Below are 17,898 nucleotides of genomic sequence, written 5' to 3'. Positions count from 1 at the left end.
GTTTTTTTTTTGTTTTAAATGGCCTGTGTAATGCCTTTCAACAAACTGTTCAATGTAACTAATGGAATCAAACAGTTTTGCAGGTGCAACTTGTGAGATAAAGCGAAAGGACCTCTCACTTTAGACTGGAACGTTGTCTGAAAATTGGTGTTGGAGAATAGATACAACTAGCTGTCTGAAAATTTCATAATTAGGATCACTTTTGATAGAATAAATATTAAAATTTGAGTTGGAAAGTTGAAAGTAACATAAATCAGTGTCAGGGGACCATGAAAAACTTCAACTTGGAGACTTTAAATCTCTATGCTATTCCATTGAAACCTACCAAGTACAGTACTTCACATTCTTTGAGTTAAAGAAATATTAGAGTTACAGACATTTGAGTTAGAGAAGTTTCACTGTATTTTATCTTTCTTTTTTTCTTACTTCCTCTTCTACTTGTCTCATTGTCTTCATTTATCACCTCAGAACAATTTTGTTGTAGGCTAACAAATTATCTTCCTAAACTAATGAACAATCTTCTGTTGTAACTTTCTTCAAACTGAGTGCCACAAACATTTTTGTTTGTGGCACTCAGTAGCCTATTGGCAATTGATCCAACCAGATTGACAGGAACTATTCCAAGGCCTTTGACAACAGAGTAAACAAGCTTCTTAGCTTAACCTCTTTAAGCTTTGAAAATTTATTCCTATGTACTGTGAAATTCTGTTAACCCGGCATCGTCGGGACCAACATGGTTCCGGTTTATCGTATAGGCCACCTTATTGAATGGTGGAAGTTTTTCTGGTTTTTTCATTCCCCTGGATACAGTTTCTGATATCTTCATGTGTAAAACTGTACAAATCCACATTTTATAATTGTTTAACATGCCGTTTCAATTTTTCTAGTCTATTCCTACTCCTAGTTAGCTTGAAACAAACACACTATTCTTACTTTGTGTTTTGTACACTTTTATTGTGTGTAAATACAGACAACAGTAGTTTAATTATCAAAGTACAGGTACATACATAAACAATAATATACTGTAGTTCAGTGGCGTAGCGTAGTGGGGGCGACAAAATTTCACAATAAATAATAATAATACCTAAATAAGGGGGCGGCGAAATTTTCCTCCGTCCCGGGTGGCTGATACCCACGCTACGCCACTGCTGTAGTTGTTTCTGCAATAATTATTGACGCTAAGTGTGCTAAATATTTATTTATTATACAATTAAAGAAAATGTCCATAGACAATTGATTTCCATCCCCTTTTAATAATTATACTCACATTAAAACTATACAAATAATTCAACAATAAGTAAGATAAAACAAAACTAAAATATTTACAAAAATAATATGTACATAACTAGTTTTAGTTACTGTATAACTTTGCTTACTAATACATATCATTATTTTTACAATTAAAAATAAAAGAAAAACCACATTTGTGAAAAAACATTTAAATGAAATAAGATTACATTAATATAAGAAATTAAAAAATAAAAGTAATGATAAAAAGAATTAAAAAAATAAAATGCAACAAGCATATTTCTGCATCTTTTTTATGATGTAATTGTAATTTATCATTTAATTACATTTTCACCAATTTAGTCAAATACTTAATACATAAATATGGAAATTTATGTCATATTTTACTATCAAATCTCATCACCATGCATTTTCCAGATATAAAGTAACAATAGGTTTAAAAAGAAAGAATTAATGACACTAGTTTCTGGTCATTTCATTGCTTTTTATATTACTATCAGAAGTATTCACAACCAGAAGACAATAAAATTTAATCCTCAGATCTGTCCTTTACATTCTACAGAAACACATTCAGACAGAAAAATCAACTTTCTTTCACAGAATGTGTTTTAAGTAAATTTTGTTCTAGTTTTTTACTGTTTATATAAATATATTTTGAAAAATTTACCAGTGTCAGAGAAACCCTTTAGAACTTCACATGTTTAGTAAGGAGGAGCCTATAAGAGAAGATTAAAGGAAGGTCTGTGGCAATAATATATTCCTGTTGCATGAAAAGAACAAATCTGAAGACCAAGATTTGTGCTGCTTTCTATTTGTGAACATTTTTAATAAATTTTATCCTGATTTTACTGTTTATACAAATTACAATATCATTATTTGATTGTACATAACATGTTTTTCAGATTACAGCTAATTTTATAATAATGACAAGATTCTGTTCTTAATTAATACACTATTCACATCATAATATATTAAAACATACTTATACAATTTATAAACTTAAATGAATTAATCAATGTATCTTTAATAGTTAGTGAACTTTAAAAAATGCTAACATTTTAAACTCAATTAATGGACCACCTTCAGGTGTACAGTTGAAAGAGGTATTCCAGTATTGGTAAGAAAGGAAGATGGAGTAGAGTAAACAAACAGGAATGGGAAGTGGACTGTATGGCAGCAGTTGATGTGAAAGACTGAGGAAGTATTGCCAAGCAGGAAGAAGATAGTCCTTATCCCAGCTGTTTATACTTGTTTTGATTTATATATGTACAGTAGAGTCCCACTAGTCCAAACACCACTAATCCAAACATGTTTCAGTTGGCGGAGAGGAAATTTTCTCTTAGAGGTGTTTCCCCTTTTCTTTCCTGAATGAATCATGTGAATAAGGTTTCGTCAAGCTTGTCAAATGTTGAGGGCCTTGCTATTTGTCAATTTTCAACTGATTTTTTTGAAGTATAGGCACAAAACTGCTCGATCCTTGTGCGGTTTTTTCCAATCGGTTATTGTGGCCTTGATTACTCCAAACTCTACTGCCAATTTCATTACTCTGTCACCCTTGTCCAGCCTTTTCAAAACATCCAGTTTATCTTTCAATGTACGTGTCTATTTCTGTTTCGTGGCCAGTGTAGCAGCAGACCAAACTAAATTAAAATAATGTAGAGTGACGAGCACATTCAACATCCACAATTAAGCACAGAATCCACATTGGCTGATTGGAATCCTTGACTGTGTATTAAAAATGTTCTTTACACAGTTAAAATAATATCAAGGTAAACAATGAAGACAGGTTGCTATTTCAAAATTACAAAACTTGTTTTTGTTAACTGTTTGCACCCTTTATTGAGTACAAGTCAGATGAAATAAAAGGTGGAATGCTGACATCAATGATGGTGTTGGATTTATATAAGCCAGATCTGTTTTACCGCTTGCTTCTGCATTATTTCAATTATTCGACTAATCCGAACAGGGCTCGGTCCCAATTAGTTTGGACTAGCGGAACTCTACTGTATTTAAAGTTAGAGAAAATTAAGATTTAATTCTCATAAATAGCAATAAACCTGTAAATATTTATATTTATCAATTCTGTAATTCTAGAAAACTTTTAATAATTCTTATTTAAATTCTATAACATTCTCTGTTTTTGGGGCAACACTATGTTGTAAATTACTTATATTCAACAACCAGCTTGTTATATATATGCACTTTGCTGCTTTTGAAATCTGTTGCAGAAAGGCTTTACATTTGAAATGTTTCCATAAGTCTGCCATTCTGTCTTTAAAAGCATCTGTTGCATCAAATAACTAAAGAGTTGTACTTCTATCACAGTAATGCATTTTATTCAATGTAGATATTTCTAAGGATAAAGCAATACAATAATTCCCTTTTCCCTGGATGTCCTTCAGTACAATCTTACCTAAGCTTATTTCAGAAAGACATTTGCTAGAGTGTTCATGGGTGAATAAAGGTCAACCAGCTGTTGCAAATGTCAGAGGGCTGATAGTGCATAAGAAGGTTGTTGAAGATCTGTGTTTGTTTGGTTTATTAATAATGGAGCTGCTTACAACTAACATCACTGTCATGAAAGAATTCTGCTATGAAAACCTGAATCATTCGAACACCAAGATCAAAGAACTTCATCCAATCAGGATCACTACACCAACACAGAGGAAAGATAACTTAAAGAAGCTGGCCAATCTGGGTTCAGAGGTTCTGCCTCATCCACCTTACTGCCCAGACTTGGCAACAACTGACTACCATCTATTTTGCACCCTGAAGAAGTATATTGCCAATGTACAGTTCAATGACAATACCCATCTGAGAACAATGCTTGAGACTTTCTTCAAAGGAAAACCCCAGTCATTATTCTATGCTTATGAAACTGAAAGTTTGCAGCAAAGTGGCAAGATATGATTGATATTGATGATGATTACTTACCAGGTTAAACTATAATTGTTATTGAGTTAATTGTCAATAAAGTTTTTTCAAAATGGATAATTTTCACCTTTACAACCTGATACACTAAAAATTAGCCCATCTAAAGTGTAAAAATTAAATGTTTGCCATACTTCACGACAACAAAGCATGCAATTTTTACAAGTTATTGTTTTCTTTGTCATCTGAATCAGAATCTGAACATTCATGTTAATCTTCATATTAATCTCTTAAGCTTTCATTAAAATTAGTCCATTTTTGCAAAATCTAATATTATAGTTGTCTGTAAAATTTCTTTTGTCACATTGGTGTTCAGCTTTTTATTTATCAAACCTGCTATACTCTCAAATGTATCAAATGATATTTTATTAGTACTACATAAAATTTGATGAAAATTATTCAACTACAGTAATAAAAATCATTATAGATGACATTGTTCATTAAGTAATGACTATTAAAACTTATTGTTATAACATTGTTGTTTGTACTTGAATATTCTTTGTTTTTCTACCTAAATACATTTTACATACCAATTGTATGAAAATTACAGTACTTTATTTTTCAATAAAGTAGATTAGAAATGTACTAAAATTTCTTTTCAAAAAATGCCTTTGGAAAATGGGATGGTATGTCTTATACACCGGTGCATCTTATACATCTGAAAAGCTTGTTAAGAAAAAATTGTTAACTGTTTTAAATATAATCAGATAATCGAATTTTCCAAATTGCATAGGGACAAAAAAAATCCCTACAGAAAAACTGTGTCTCTAACATTTTCAACTTAATCAACATCATGAAGACAGCATTCTAATATATTTTAAGTACACATAATAAAATGAATTATATTCCCTAATGTCTTAAATAGCAGAAAAAAAAAAAATGCTTAAGATACACTCAAAATGAATATCGACTGTAAAATTCAATACTACTACAAGAGTTTAAGAACAAGTAAACAGTGAATGCTGATATAGATGAAAAATAAAACCACATTATATTTTAAACAATGTATGATGATGATAAAAAAGAAAGATAAGTGGAACGTGACAATAATATATCAAATTTCAATGATAGATAAACAAGGAGTAAAAAAATTTACAAAGGAACAATGAGAATGTTACAGAAAAAAATCAAGAAATATATAGAGAGAGTTGAAGAAGAGATGAGATTAACAGTGCTAGCATATACAGTATACAAAGAGAAATGTCATATTTGAAATTTATAAAAAGATTAAAATCTTGAGAATGTACAAATATAGCTGAAATAACATAAATTTGAGAATTGTACCGATATACTTATTGATAAGAATCTGAACAAGAATGATCCCAAATCTTACTGATGACGAATAGAACATATAGTCTTCTGGAAGTTCAGACTTAATATATGACAAGCCTTTGGAACGTTGTGAAAGAGAAAATTTCTCGATTCAACCTTACAGCAGTCTAATATCTAGAAACAACTATTGGGGATTACATTAACAGATCACAGTCATCAACATAGGCAATGTTCAGAAAGCCATAAAGAAAAATTAAAATTTGTGCAGAGAATAAAAGAAACTATACAGACAACTTCTAACTAGAATTCATAAGGACTTTGTGATTGCTCTGTACCAGGGATGGGCAACCTGCGGCTCCCGGGCCGCATGCGGCCCGCATTCATATATTTTGCGGCCCGCGACACATAAAATGTGAATAAATATATCAATTTCCCAGCTTAAGGAAGTATGTAGCAAAAATTCAAACGTTATTTTTACAACTTATGTATGTGAATACTTTTTCCCGCAATGAATTTAGTAAAAATTAAAACAAGAAACCGGCTAACAGACATATGGAAACTAATTTAAAACTAGCAGTGACAAATATTTAACCAAATATTTCCAATATATTACGTTTACATCAGTTCCAGAAGCTAAATTAAGTATACCTAATCTAATTTATAATTATATATGAATAAATAATTCTGATTTACCAACATTTTTTTCCCTCTTTCTCTTGTATGCAGCCCGCATCAGTTCAAAAGTCTTAAAATGCGGCCCTTACATAGAAAAAGGTTGCCCATCCCTGCTCTGTACGATACAAGAATGAATAATACTCTGTTAAAAAATACAAAAATGAATATTTTATAAAATAACTTTTTATTTTTAACGTGCAATTATTATATTGTGACGTCATCACAATGCTGGGTTGCAATTTTTAATCATATTTTAAATTTATTTAATTTAAAATAAATCCTCTCCACCTCAAAGTAGTGGCTTGCCCCTGTACATCATACTTTTCTTTTAACAATAGTGTCGTGCTGGTCATCTATCTAACACTTTTCGGAGGAAATTTTTAAATTGAAATAACACGACTTCTGGTTTGCGTCGGAAGTTCATATATAGTTAATCGGGACCTCCTCCTGCCCCTAAGCTTTCCATATCTGGACTCGGATTTCGTCTATCTAATTCCGTTCTCGAGATTAAGGAAAGACAAACGGATGGACGACGGTAAAAATTTATAGGTCTACAATTTTTTCAAATTGCAGCCCAACAAAAATCTGTTATTTAATTTATCATGTATTGTATAGGTTTAAAATTTTTATTATAACTCAAATAATTATATTTTATTCAGAAACTAAATGTAATGATAAACTGATAAAATTATTAAAATAATTGTGCGTCACATTTTGTAATCCCGGACAATTTTTTTCTTTTTTTGAAGAAATTTTTTCATTTACCTATTTTAAAATGTTTTATATAATATAAAATTTGTCAAATTAATTAATTTATCAAATAATATTCTTTTACGTAAAATATAATATCGTAAGGAATACAAATATATTTGAAATTTAGAATATTTTTTTATTAATTGAATAATCAATTAATGAAGTAGCTTAGTAAAGTTATATCACTGGCCAATAAAACAACGAGCACCTAAATTGGGCCCTACAGTTATGATCATTATGATCACCTTATCCATAATAACTGGATAGTATCAGAAAAGAATGTAGAACAATGCTCTGACATGTTGGCCAGAAGATCCTAGATGACAAAGAGTTAGGCACCATCTTTCGTCATCCAGTCTCTCCTGTTGTGGACCTGGTTAAACTCGTGAACATAGAAAAAGAGGTCCCAAAAGACTCAGAGGAAAGAGTCAAAACTGAAAAACAAAATAATACCCTAACCCAGAGATGGCAAACTTTTGTGTTTTTATGTGCAATATAGAGAGCAAAATTATCTTTAAAACTGTTTATAAATGCCAAAGTTTTAATTTCAAACAACAATATTTAAAGAAATGAAATGAACATGCTTTAATTAGAATAAATGTAAAAAAGCTGATTGAAAAAAGAATGTTTGGGTGATAAACCAAAAAAATGATTGAAACAAAGACATGTAATAAACTGAAATTGCATATGTTACATGAAGATGCTTTCTCCCAACATTCCAGTTTGGGCATGTGTGTCATAGGTTTGCTACTCTTGCCCTAACTGTACTAATGATAAATTATGGAGGTTTGGATCAGGAATTTGGTCCTATTCAAATCCTCATAGAAGAAAACTGAAAATTTACAACAGCCATCTAACTGCCAAGAATTTTTTTCTAAATAAACATTATTCATACTAAACTTTATCTTAAACCATTTATTACCTTAATGTATTTTATAACACTGTTAAAATAATAATTAAAATACAGTATATATTATTTAGCAAATTATATTTTTGACATCTTGTAATGGAGTCATGCAGGGCTCCCCTGCAGATTTTTTGGAGGGTTCTCCATTCATTTGTTGCAGATCCAGAAGCAAATCTCAAGATGATCTGTAACATATTCAGATACGTAAATGCAACCTGAAATAATTTTTAGTGGGGTCTGTTTATATATATTATTAAACATAATTTTGTTTTACTTTTATTTCTAACTAGCTAATGTACCCAGCCATGTTTATAATTTTTATTATTTCTATCCACAAAAAACCAACAGGACTCAAAACTATGACATTTAGATTGGCAGAATAATAGAGCATTTTCTTGTCCTGTTTTTGTTTTATATGAATAATATTTAACAGAGAAAGAAGGTTTGGTATTGATGTTTATGGGAAAAGGACCTTTCGATCTGCACAAATCAACTTGGTACAATCACAATCAGAAGATATAAACGTATTTACTGCTGTAGGACTAATAAAAGTCCTACAACAATATTTATTGTTTTCATCTTCTAAATGATGGGTTATAGGTACACTCGCTTTTTCTAAATTTTCTGTAATTTCTTCTATTCTGTTTTGTTCACATTCATCTGACTGATACATTATCAAAATCATGTTTTCAGCAATCATTGATTTGAAAAAAATCTGTACACTTTGGTACTTTTTAATTTTATTGTCCTTTTCTTTTCGCAATTTTCTCTTCTGAAAACCACTTAAGTGCTTAGAATTCATTCACAATTCTGGATGCATCCAATTGACAAGAACCTTGCTTTCATTACCAAGTAAATGCTAAATATCAGTCAAAACCCAGCAGGTTATGCTTAATGCCCATACAGATAAGTTATAAACAATTCATCTAATTTTGAAAATTTCAGAAAAGTAAATAGAAACTGTACTTGAACATAATATTTATATTCAAATTTATTATTCATGCATTTTCATATATTTATACTTTCTACAAGAAATTACAGTAACTAGAATCTTTATCATTTAAAATTGCCTCACAATCCACTGGTTGACCAATCACCTTTTATTGAGAGCGGTGTTAGACTATTTTAGTATATATGTTACAATGTTAGAACTTGTGTATTGAGGTGTCGAAGTTTTGTGCAGGTGGTTTGTTATTTGTTCTACTGTGGTTGAAATTGTACATAAGGTTGTCATTTTATTTTACTGGGTCAGGATGCCACTATCACTACTATGATCTTTCACATTCAACTGTGACATTCTGATCATGTGTTAGGAAGGGAGAGTTGGTGATCAGTCTTTTGTGTGTGTTGTGATAAATACAATTAAGTATTATGTTGAATTTTAATACATCAACTTATATTACTTATGAAAACTTAAAATTTAAGACACCTAGTCTCATTTGGCATCCTTCTTTTTTCATTTTTAGTCTGTATGTAGAATCACTAACTTGATTACAGAGTACTACTTGCCAAACAATTTATTTTGAAAAACTGCAGCTTAAATACAGCCGAATAAAGTTTCTCGAGAACAGATATTATACAATTGCAAATTATAAAATATTCTTATAATATTACAATGCAGTTTAATGTATATTTAAAAAATTATCTTAGTTAGAGATCCATATCATCATATTCCATTATTCATTAAAAATGATGCTTTTATTTAATAAAATTGGAAAATAATTTTCACTGTATTTAGAAAACAAAGGGCTGGATTTAAACTAGTTGTGGCACTAAACTATAATGTACAAATTCTTTTCACTCCACCAAATAACATTCAATAATATACAAATATTTTTATTTAAATTTTTCATATTATAGAATTTATTTTTATCATATTTAAATAATTTACTCACAATTATATTTTAAAAAATTATTTTACATATGAAGGTATATTTAAATTATTTATTTACTTACTTAATACATAAGAAAGTGTGAAGATAAGTCAATTTATTAGTCCTAAATACATTACTTATAAGTATATCAAACATCACAAAGCTTAATATGTACCGTACATAGAAACACATCAGACGTTTGCCTTAAATAATCAGGTTATAACTCAACTAATTTAATGATTAATACTAAGTAATTTGCTACTAGAGATCAGAGATCCCACCCTGGGTCAGTTCTTTTCTTCCAGATGATTCTAAATTGCTTATTAAATTTATTAATTTAGTTAAGAGATGGCACTTAACATCTACCTCTAGTAGCAAATTATTTAATATTAATAATTAAATTAGCCTGATTATTTGAGGCAAACATCTGGTTATGTTTTCTACATTACTTATAAAGAAAATTTACACAATTTTAATTTTAAATGAGGAAACTAATCCATTCCTGTATTAATGGGACCTAAGTAACCTCTATTAAAAGGTTGTCTCTGCCAGTGTTTTAGTGGAATTCCAGTGAGAGGAATAGGACATTTAAAATTTAAAGACGACGTATTTTCCATTGTAGAATATCACCAAACAATAATTTTTAATTTTCAAGACTTTTTTTACTGTTTGTCTTCATTATTCTCTTTTATTTTGTTTTAATATTTCTTATAAAAATATTTATATTCATCTTTAAATATATTAATTGTGATTAAAATAGACACTTTTATTTATTTTATTGCAACAAAATTATTTTGGTTAATAAACTCCAAAAATATATTAAACTGATAAAATTTGAATACAGTGTCAGTAGTGAATTGTTTTATCATCAGTTTTTTGAAATATCCCTTTTTAGCTATAAGAAATGAAAAATACCATCAAATAAATATTTCTATACATTGATATTTTATAAAAATAAAATAATAAATGTTAAAATAATCTTTTAATAACATCAATTACAAAGTGTATTACTGATTTATTATTCTTCTTATAATAATAATTTACAAAAAAACATTTAAACTTTATGAATTTAAATGTTTTTATTTTTATAAGTTTAAAGTTCAAAAATGTTACATTTTAAGACATGCTCTATGCAAATAGGAAGTTTTTAATGTTTTGATTGAAATCTATCTCTAGTCTATATTAAATCTGTCTTCACTTTTTTAAATAAAAGAAGAAACGAATGCCAATTGGCACAGTGTTAAAAATCCCACGTACCTCATTTCCTCAATGAAAAAGATATTTCTTTGACTGCTAATTTTAGCACAATGATTTTAATGAATGTACTAATTGAACTTAATATTTTATTTCATATTAAATATATTTACTTTTTACAAATTATTTAAAATACTGTGTTAAAGTTTAAAAATTATTTAATGTTAAAAAAAAATCTGTTTTTACTTATGTTAACGATTAATTATTTTTTGACCTACTTTCGTGGATATTAATGTAAAAGATATAATCTCACAATAAAAAATTTCATTATGAATAAATATACAATTATTAACTATTCTAAATACACATCGTGGGTACATATTGTATTATTTAATTTTTTTTTTGTTTTCATACATCAAATTATGTCATAAATTATTCTTATAAAGTCAATAAAGAATTATTTATTTCTTTATCATTTTAGTTTACTTGAATAAAATTAGCCCAAATAAATAAATCGGTTAGTTACGGATATTAAACTTTATCGAAATTCGAGCTCGGCCGAAACGTTTAATTAGTAAACACCGGCGTGGCCGACGTCCGCTAATTAAATATTTCGGCCGAGGATATCGGGGTGGCCGATGCCGCACGGTCGTTAATTTACCACTACGGACCCTAAGTTTGAGTCCGGGTCGGCTTAGAAATTTCTATAAGTTGAACGATCCGGATACGTCGAGTTCCGTTCTTCGGTATCCGATTGGAAGGTCTGCCGAACCCACGACAGCTTAGAAAAAAAGCTCTCTTGATGTATGCAAAGCAGAAAGGGGAAAAAAACAACATTTAATTGGCATTTCTTATTAAAAAATTATTTATTATTTGAAACCAACTACTTACTCAATTATTAATATTTTTTTTGCTTTTATTTGCTGTATAGAGCATTTGGCTAGCGTAGAGCTTCGATCATCAAATATTTGTTTGATGTGCCAAGAAAATGATACTTTTTATTATTATGTAATCTTGCATAAAAGGTAATCAGGGTTTAAATTTTACAAATAATAGGACATCCAAAAAGTAATACAATACATGTTTTTACTACATTTTTTGAAAGAAAAAATTTCTAATCTTTCATCAAAAAAACTCTCTTAAACAAAAGAAGCAATTATAAGAGATACGCACGCAACAAATACAGGCGACTTAGTGAAAAATACTGCTAAGCACTTAGTTACGAAAACAACTGTAGATAAATTTACCACCAGTTAATATGCATTTGGAAGTATCAGAAAATTAAATTAAAAAATTTACAGCACTAGTCATCCTGTGACAACTACAAGTATGAAACGTAACTGTGATAATACATGCAAAACAGTGAAATGAGTATATTGCGTTATATTCATGTAGAACATAAATCTTTCTCATTAAGCAATTTATGTTACTTTATTTTAACACTAAAAATTCATTAGGAAATTCAAACAGCAATAAAATCATTACTGAAATAAAGCAGTTGTTTGAAGAAGGTACACAGATTGGCACTAAATTAGTTTACTAATTCCTTATATAACACTACAGAATGGAGACTACTGGTATTTAGAAATGTAGATAAAATGTAGCTTCCATTTGAAATAATGAAAATAATGAAATAATGAATTTTTGAATGAAATTTGTCAAGGAAAAAATTTATTACATTATTGAGTGGATTTACATTTTACCATTAACATTTATTTAATATTCTTGCAGCCTGCATCTGAACATGCCAATTATTATTTCTATACAAAATATTGCCCTTCAAGACTGATCTTTGGTATATTATAGACAGTATTTTTATCAAATAAATCATACTTGTCTCTATCATTTAGCAAAAATTGAAAAAAAAAAATTTGTTAAAATATTGAGAAATATAATTAAACTTAATTATCTTTTATATTCTCTTAATAAGCTAATATAATTTTAAGTGTATTATCTGCTTTTACGGAATAAGGATTGTTAGAAGAAATAATGAGTTTCATGCTTCTTTATTAAAAATACTAAATAGAAAGGAAATAATTACTCTGAATTAGAGTAATTATTCTCTTTCTATTTGCTATTTTCTTTTATAAATAAAAAAATCTATGATTTTGCATTCACATTGTTACTTGGGACAATGAATTTATAACAACCTAGGTATGTGTAAAATAATTGCATTTATGTAAGAGATGAACTGGTAAGATCAACTAATAAGAAAACAGAAAAATTTTTTTTCTATATACCGAAAAGTAGGTGTAACTGTACACTATATTGATATCCAAATATTTAACAACAACATTCTTGCCAAATTTATTATTTGTAATAAAAACTTAACATTCAGAAGTATGTTTTTAATATAGCCTAATTATTAAATTAGGATATATTATAAAACATTCATCCTATTAACACTTTCACTATTGATTGATGCAATTTTGCACCATATAATGTCATCCCAATATGTTGATGACACTGAAAGTTTTTGGTAAATTGCACTTGCATTATTTTTGGATGTCATTCGTTACTACTTCGAAGCATAAGAAACATTTTAGAAATTATATTTTACTATTAGATTCTTACTTTCCCAAGACATATTTAATTATAATGGTTTTTCATCATTTTGTCCTTTGGTAGGTGCCTGTGACTCAATTTTGCATTATCACAATATAATTCAAAAAAATGGCGCACTGGGAAATTTAGTCGTTTGGCGAGAGTCGATCGGGGCGGCAACTGACAAATTTTTGAGGTACCGTTTGTCTTTCGATGCAACTTAGGTCGAAGGTGACGAGAAAGCGTCATTTAAGTGTCCGAGAACTAAACGGATGGTTCGTTCTCAAGTGTAAAAGTTGACAGTTAGTTGCTAGGTAGTTGACAAAAAGGCGACAAACCCCGAGGTCGTGGCATAACACACGGCATAACAGGGAAAATACAACGTAGGCCCATAATTCAGATACTCACAGAGTACTAAAAATGAAGAATATTTTTTATTCCTAATTTGTGTATAACTACATACTTTATGAAAAGAAAAACAAATTTTCAATGGCAGCAGCAAGATATCATCAACATATCATAAAGTATTTAATATATCCCAAATCTTGGGATATATTAAAGTAAATTATACTAAAATACTTTAGTTCTTAAATTATCAATTCTTTGGAATTTATAGTGAAGAATCTACAACTAGGCCTGTTTACTGTAATGAATTTATTGTTAAATTAAAAATAATTTTATTTAAAGATTAAATTTATTGCATCTATGGTCACGTTGAGACTCAATTATAGATCATCTCTGCTAAAAATTATCTTTGATTCCGAAGTGTAAAATAATAATAGAAAAACTACAGTAGGAAAATATTTGTAGATTATAATAATTATTTTCCTTTTTTCCTACATTATATATATAATGAACTGTTTACTAGTATTTTTACTAATATAAATGCATCAATTTTATTATACTAAAAATATGACATACGAAAGATATTTTAAATTTAGTAATTTCAATACGTATAGTACAGTACACGGGACAATTTAATTCAATAATTATTTTAGATAACAGAAGACAACTTCAAATTCTATAACAAGAAAAATAACTTATTTAACTTTTATTCTTTTAACCTCATTTTTTAAAAATAAAACTTCAATGAAAACCTGGTTGTTTGAGATCATCCTGGGTATATTCAGATCCTGCATATAATAAATGCTGAATTAAAGAAATTCTACAGTCACATTTAAACTAAAATGAGGAAAAACTCTAGCCAATATCAACAAGGTAAATAGATTAGTTGACTTACTGGTATGTCCTCAAAAACAAAATTGGCAATAAATATGGGTTCATTACATGTAATGTGATGATACATTATAAGACTTATTATTTTTATAGTCAAATGATAACAAGTCATTATAAAAGAAAATAATTTATAATAATTAATGTTATAATATTAATAAATAAATAATTCTGCCAGAAACAATTCTTTTGTAATAAATCATGGTCAAGTAATAAAATAATGTAAAATAACCACACATTAATTTCTTGGGAACAGATACAGGACATTAAATACACTTTTTAATTTTTCCAGAACAGACCATAAAATTTTTTAAAGGTAGAGCATAAAACAGTCGAATAGCATGCAACAGAGTTTTGCTCTTAAATATGCAAGTCGGTACCGTGCGCACGTAATAAAACAATATACCGTATTTTACGGACTATAAGACGCACTTTTTCTTCGAAAAATTGCCTCCGAAATTCGGGTGCGTCTTATAGTCCGCAAAATACGGTACCAATAACGAACGTAGTTCGTGTATTTCGTAGCTTATTTCGGTACGATTTACTTTTTAGTTACGAGTTACCATTCTTTTATATAAAAATAACACTGTTGATAGATTAGTTGCTAGAATGAATGAATCGGTATGAAGTCTGAATTGAAAGCATTGCAAATCATCTTAGAATGTAATCAGAAATGCTTAGAGCATTTTTAATTAAGAATTTTGTGTGCTATATTATGTTAATTAAAGTCCACACCTAAAAGCAATAAGAATTTGAGTAAAGATCATTCAGATTTTTTGATCAGAAGAATTTTCAGTTATTTATTTCTTGGTAATAAACTTCTTACAGCACTTAGATAACAGCAAGCAAAGCACTAACTAAAAAATTTATATAAAGTTTATAATAAGATTTTTTTTGAATGCATAGTTAGCTTAATAAGTAAGAAAATAAGAGAAAGAGAGGGACAGCATTTCTTTGCTTTTATTTTAAAGCGTTATGTGTTATTATTGAATAAAGAATAAGAATAAAAGCTACAATGATTTTAATCCTAGTTACATCAAATTAACTCACATGTGTCTGCACAAATGAAATATTTATTTTAAACTTTCAGCTGGTATCTACTATTTAAAACTTTCTAACCATTCAATTCTCGTCAAAAGTGAAATAAAAATCTGGAAACTGTTCCAACTGTACACGGATACAAATATTCACACATAAATCTACAACTGTATATATATATATATAGAATTCAACAACTGTTTGCAATCCCATCCATAATTCAACGTGCATTTTTACTTTCGGTTTCATCAGAGCGACTTAATGTCATACGTAACGTTAGCAATTCCGAACAGACTAAAAAATCTTTGTTATTATTATACAACAAGCGAAACAAAACACTATATTATATAAATATAAATTATTTATTTAATTTTAACAATTAATAATCTTAAATATAGTTAATTATATTATTTGTGTTCTAACAAATAAATAAAATATTTTCGACACATTAAATATGCAAATACAAAGATTTCCTTCGAAGCCGTCGAAACCTCGTTACTTTACGAGGAGGAGGCAACGGAAAAAAGTTAAAAGTACCGACGATATGCCAATTTTGCATCTAATATAATAATATAATAATAGAACGTAACAACAAAATGTTTTTTTGCATTTGTTCCGTTCGAGGGAAAAAATATTTGGGTCGGGAAAAGTAACGATCACACAAATTGAAATAAATAATTATATAAATGAATGCGACATAGTCCCATTTGTGTTACGATTTATATATACATGTTATGTATATACACACATGCTAGGATGATTAAGTCACTAAAAATTTTATTTAGTATATAATAAAACAAACAATACATCGGTACTAATAACTTATATGGAATAAAGGAAGTTGCAATGCATGGAAGAACATCCAAAAACATTTGAGTGTATTAAATGTAGTTGCTATTATGGTCCTAAAGTCAACATACTTTAAAAATATCACTAGAATACATTAATTTATGAATTAATCCATCATTAAACTCCACAAGTCATAAAACAAATTTTGAAACAATTATAGGTATTATATTATTCCCAAGAGAAATTCTTTCTTTATTAGACGGGTTTATATATCCACAAACCCGTAGATAACATACAGGTTTATAGAAAGATTAATATATTAAGCGTAAGCAATTTAATGTCGAGAAAACTCTTTTTTAGCCATTTATAATAAATTCGACGTAAGAAATCGACGTCTAAAAAGCCAAGCGGCGGAGGCACGGGTCCGTCACTCCGGGAGACCGAAAAACAAATCCCGAGAGTCGAAACACCCCGAGGATCGTTCGGAAAGCGGTCCGTCCCGGAAAGGCGGCCAAACCCGCAAAGGGCCCTCTCGGTGCCCGGAGAGAAAAGAATATATATATAAGTAAATTACTTAACGAATATGTTTTTATATTTTTCAGTATTATAACAGAATTTCAAAGTATGACGGAAAGTCTTAGAATAAATATTTTACTTCAGCTAAAACAATATTTAAAATTCGAGCATCATTGAATTCGAATTAAAAGCGCAGACAATTTTCATGGATTTTAAAGAGTTTCCTACTTCCTGCAGCATTTAACATTATAGATTTTATACTAAATATAGCATGGATTTAAGTCAGCAAAGGGGAACAACTTACCTCCTGTCCAGTATCTTTATTAACGGCCAACTGAACTTTGCCATAAGTTCCGTGTCCAAGTTTCCTTAGAACTACAAAACGTTGCTTCAAACGATGCTTCGATTCTTTCATCTGATTATCATCCACGCCCATTTTTCAATAAATTCAATTCAATTTTCAAAAGATCATTTAAATAACGGAAACAGTTTGGTTTAAACCAAGTGGCGCTCTTGGTTTATATCGTTAAAGCGTGTATTTAAATAAAGAAAACATTGACCGAGGCGAGGAAACGGCGACGAGCGAGAAGAGAGCGTTATCCGATCGTCTCGCGGTGATATTTTCGTCCTTTAACAACGGCTCTCTTCTGCTAATTCAGCCATTTCCATTTCAGACGACACTTACCCGCACCACCTGCTGTTAAAAGTTTCAACTATTTTCTCCTATTTTTTAATGTTATTTAAGTTTTATCGAATAAATATTATCTCGAATAGATTTTAATTATCGAATATAAGAGCGCTACAAAATTTTAACTTTTATTATTAAAATTATATAAACTTTTGTCGCTTAGTTAACGCCAATATTTAATTAGGTTAATGTTACCCTAGGTAGCGAAGATGGCGGCTCGTCTCCGATTCCAGCAA

The 17,898-nt window shown here is 29.2% G+C and overlaps 1 protein-coding gene across 1 annotated transcript in view; it reads right to left on the bottom strand.

Moving 5' to 3' along the window:
• LOC136974416 (uncharacterized) overlaps positions 1 to 17,440 on the bottom strand; it is a 50,515-nt gene extending 33,075 nt beyond the window's left edge. The window contains 1 exon segment of the mRNA XM_067269285.1: positions 17,279 to 17,440. Within this exon segment, the coding sequence (XP_067125386.1) occupies positions 17,279 to 17,410 (132 nt within the window). The 5' untranslated portion in view covers positions 17,411 to 17,440.
• Between the last annotated feature and the right edge of the window lie 458 nt (positions 17,441 to 17,898).

The sequence above is a fragment of the Centruroides vittatus genome, unplaced genomic scaffold, assembly GCF_030686945.1.
Source record: "Centruroides vittatus isolate TY-2023 unplaced genomic scaffold, ASM3068694v2 contig_349, whole genome shotgun sequence".
Taxonomy (NCBI): Eukaryota; Metazoa; Arthropoda; class Arachnida; order Scorpiones; family Buthidae; genus Centruroides; species Centruroides vittatus.
Note: the sequence above shows the minus strand (reverse complement) of the source record. Positions and strands in the feature narration are given on the sequence as shown.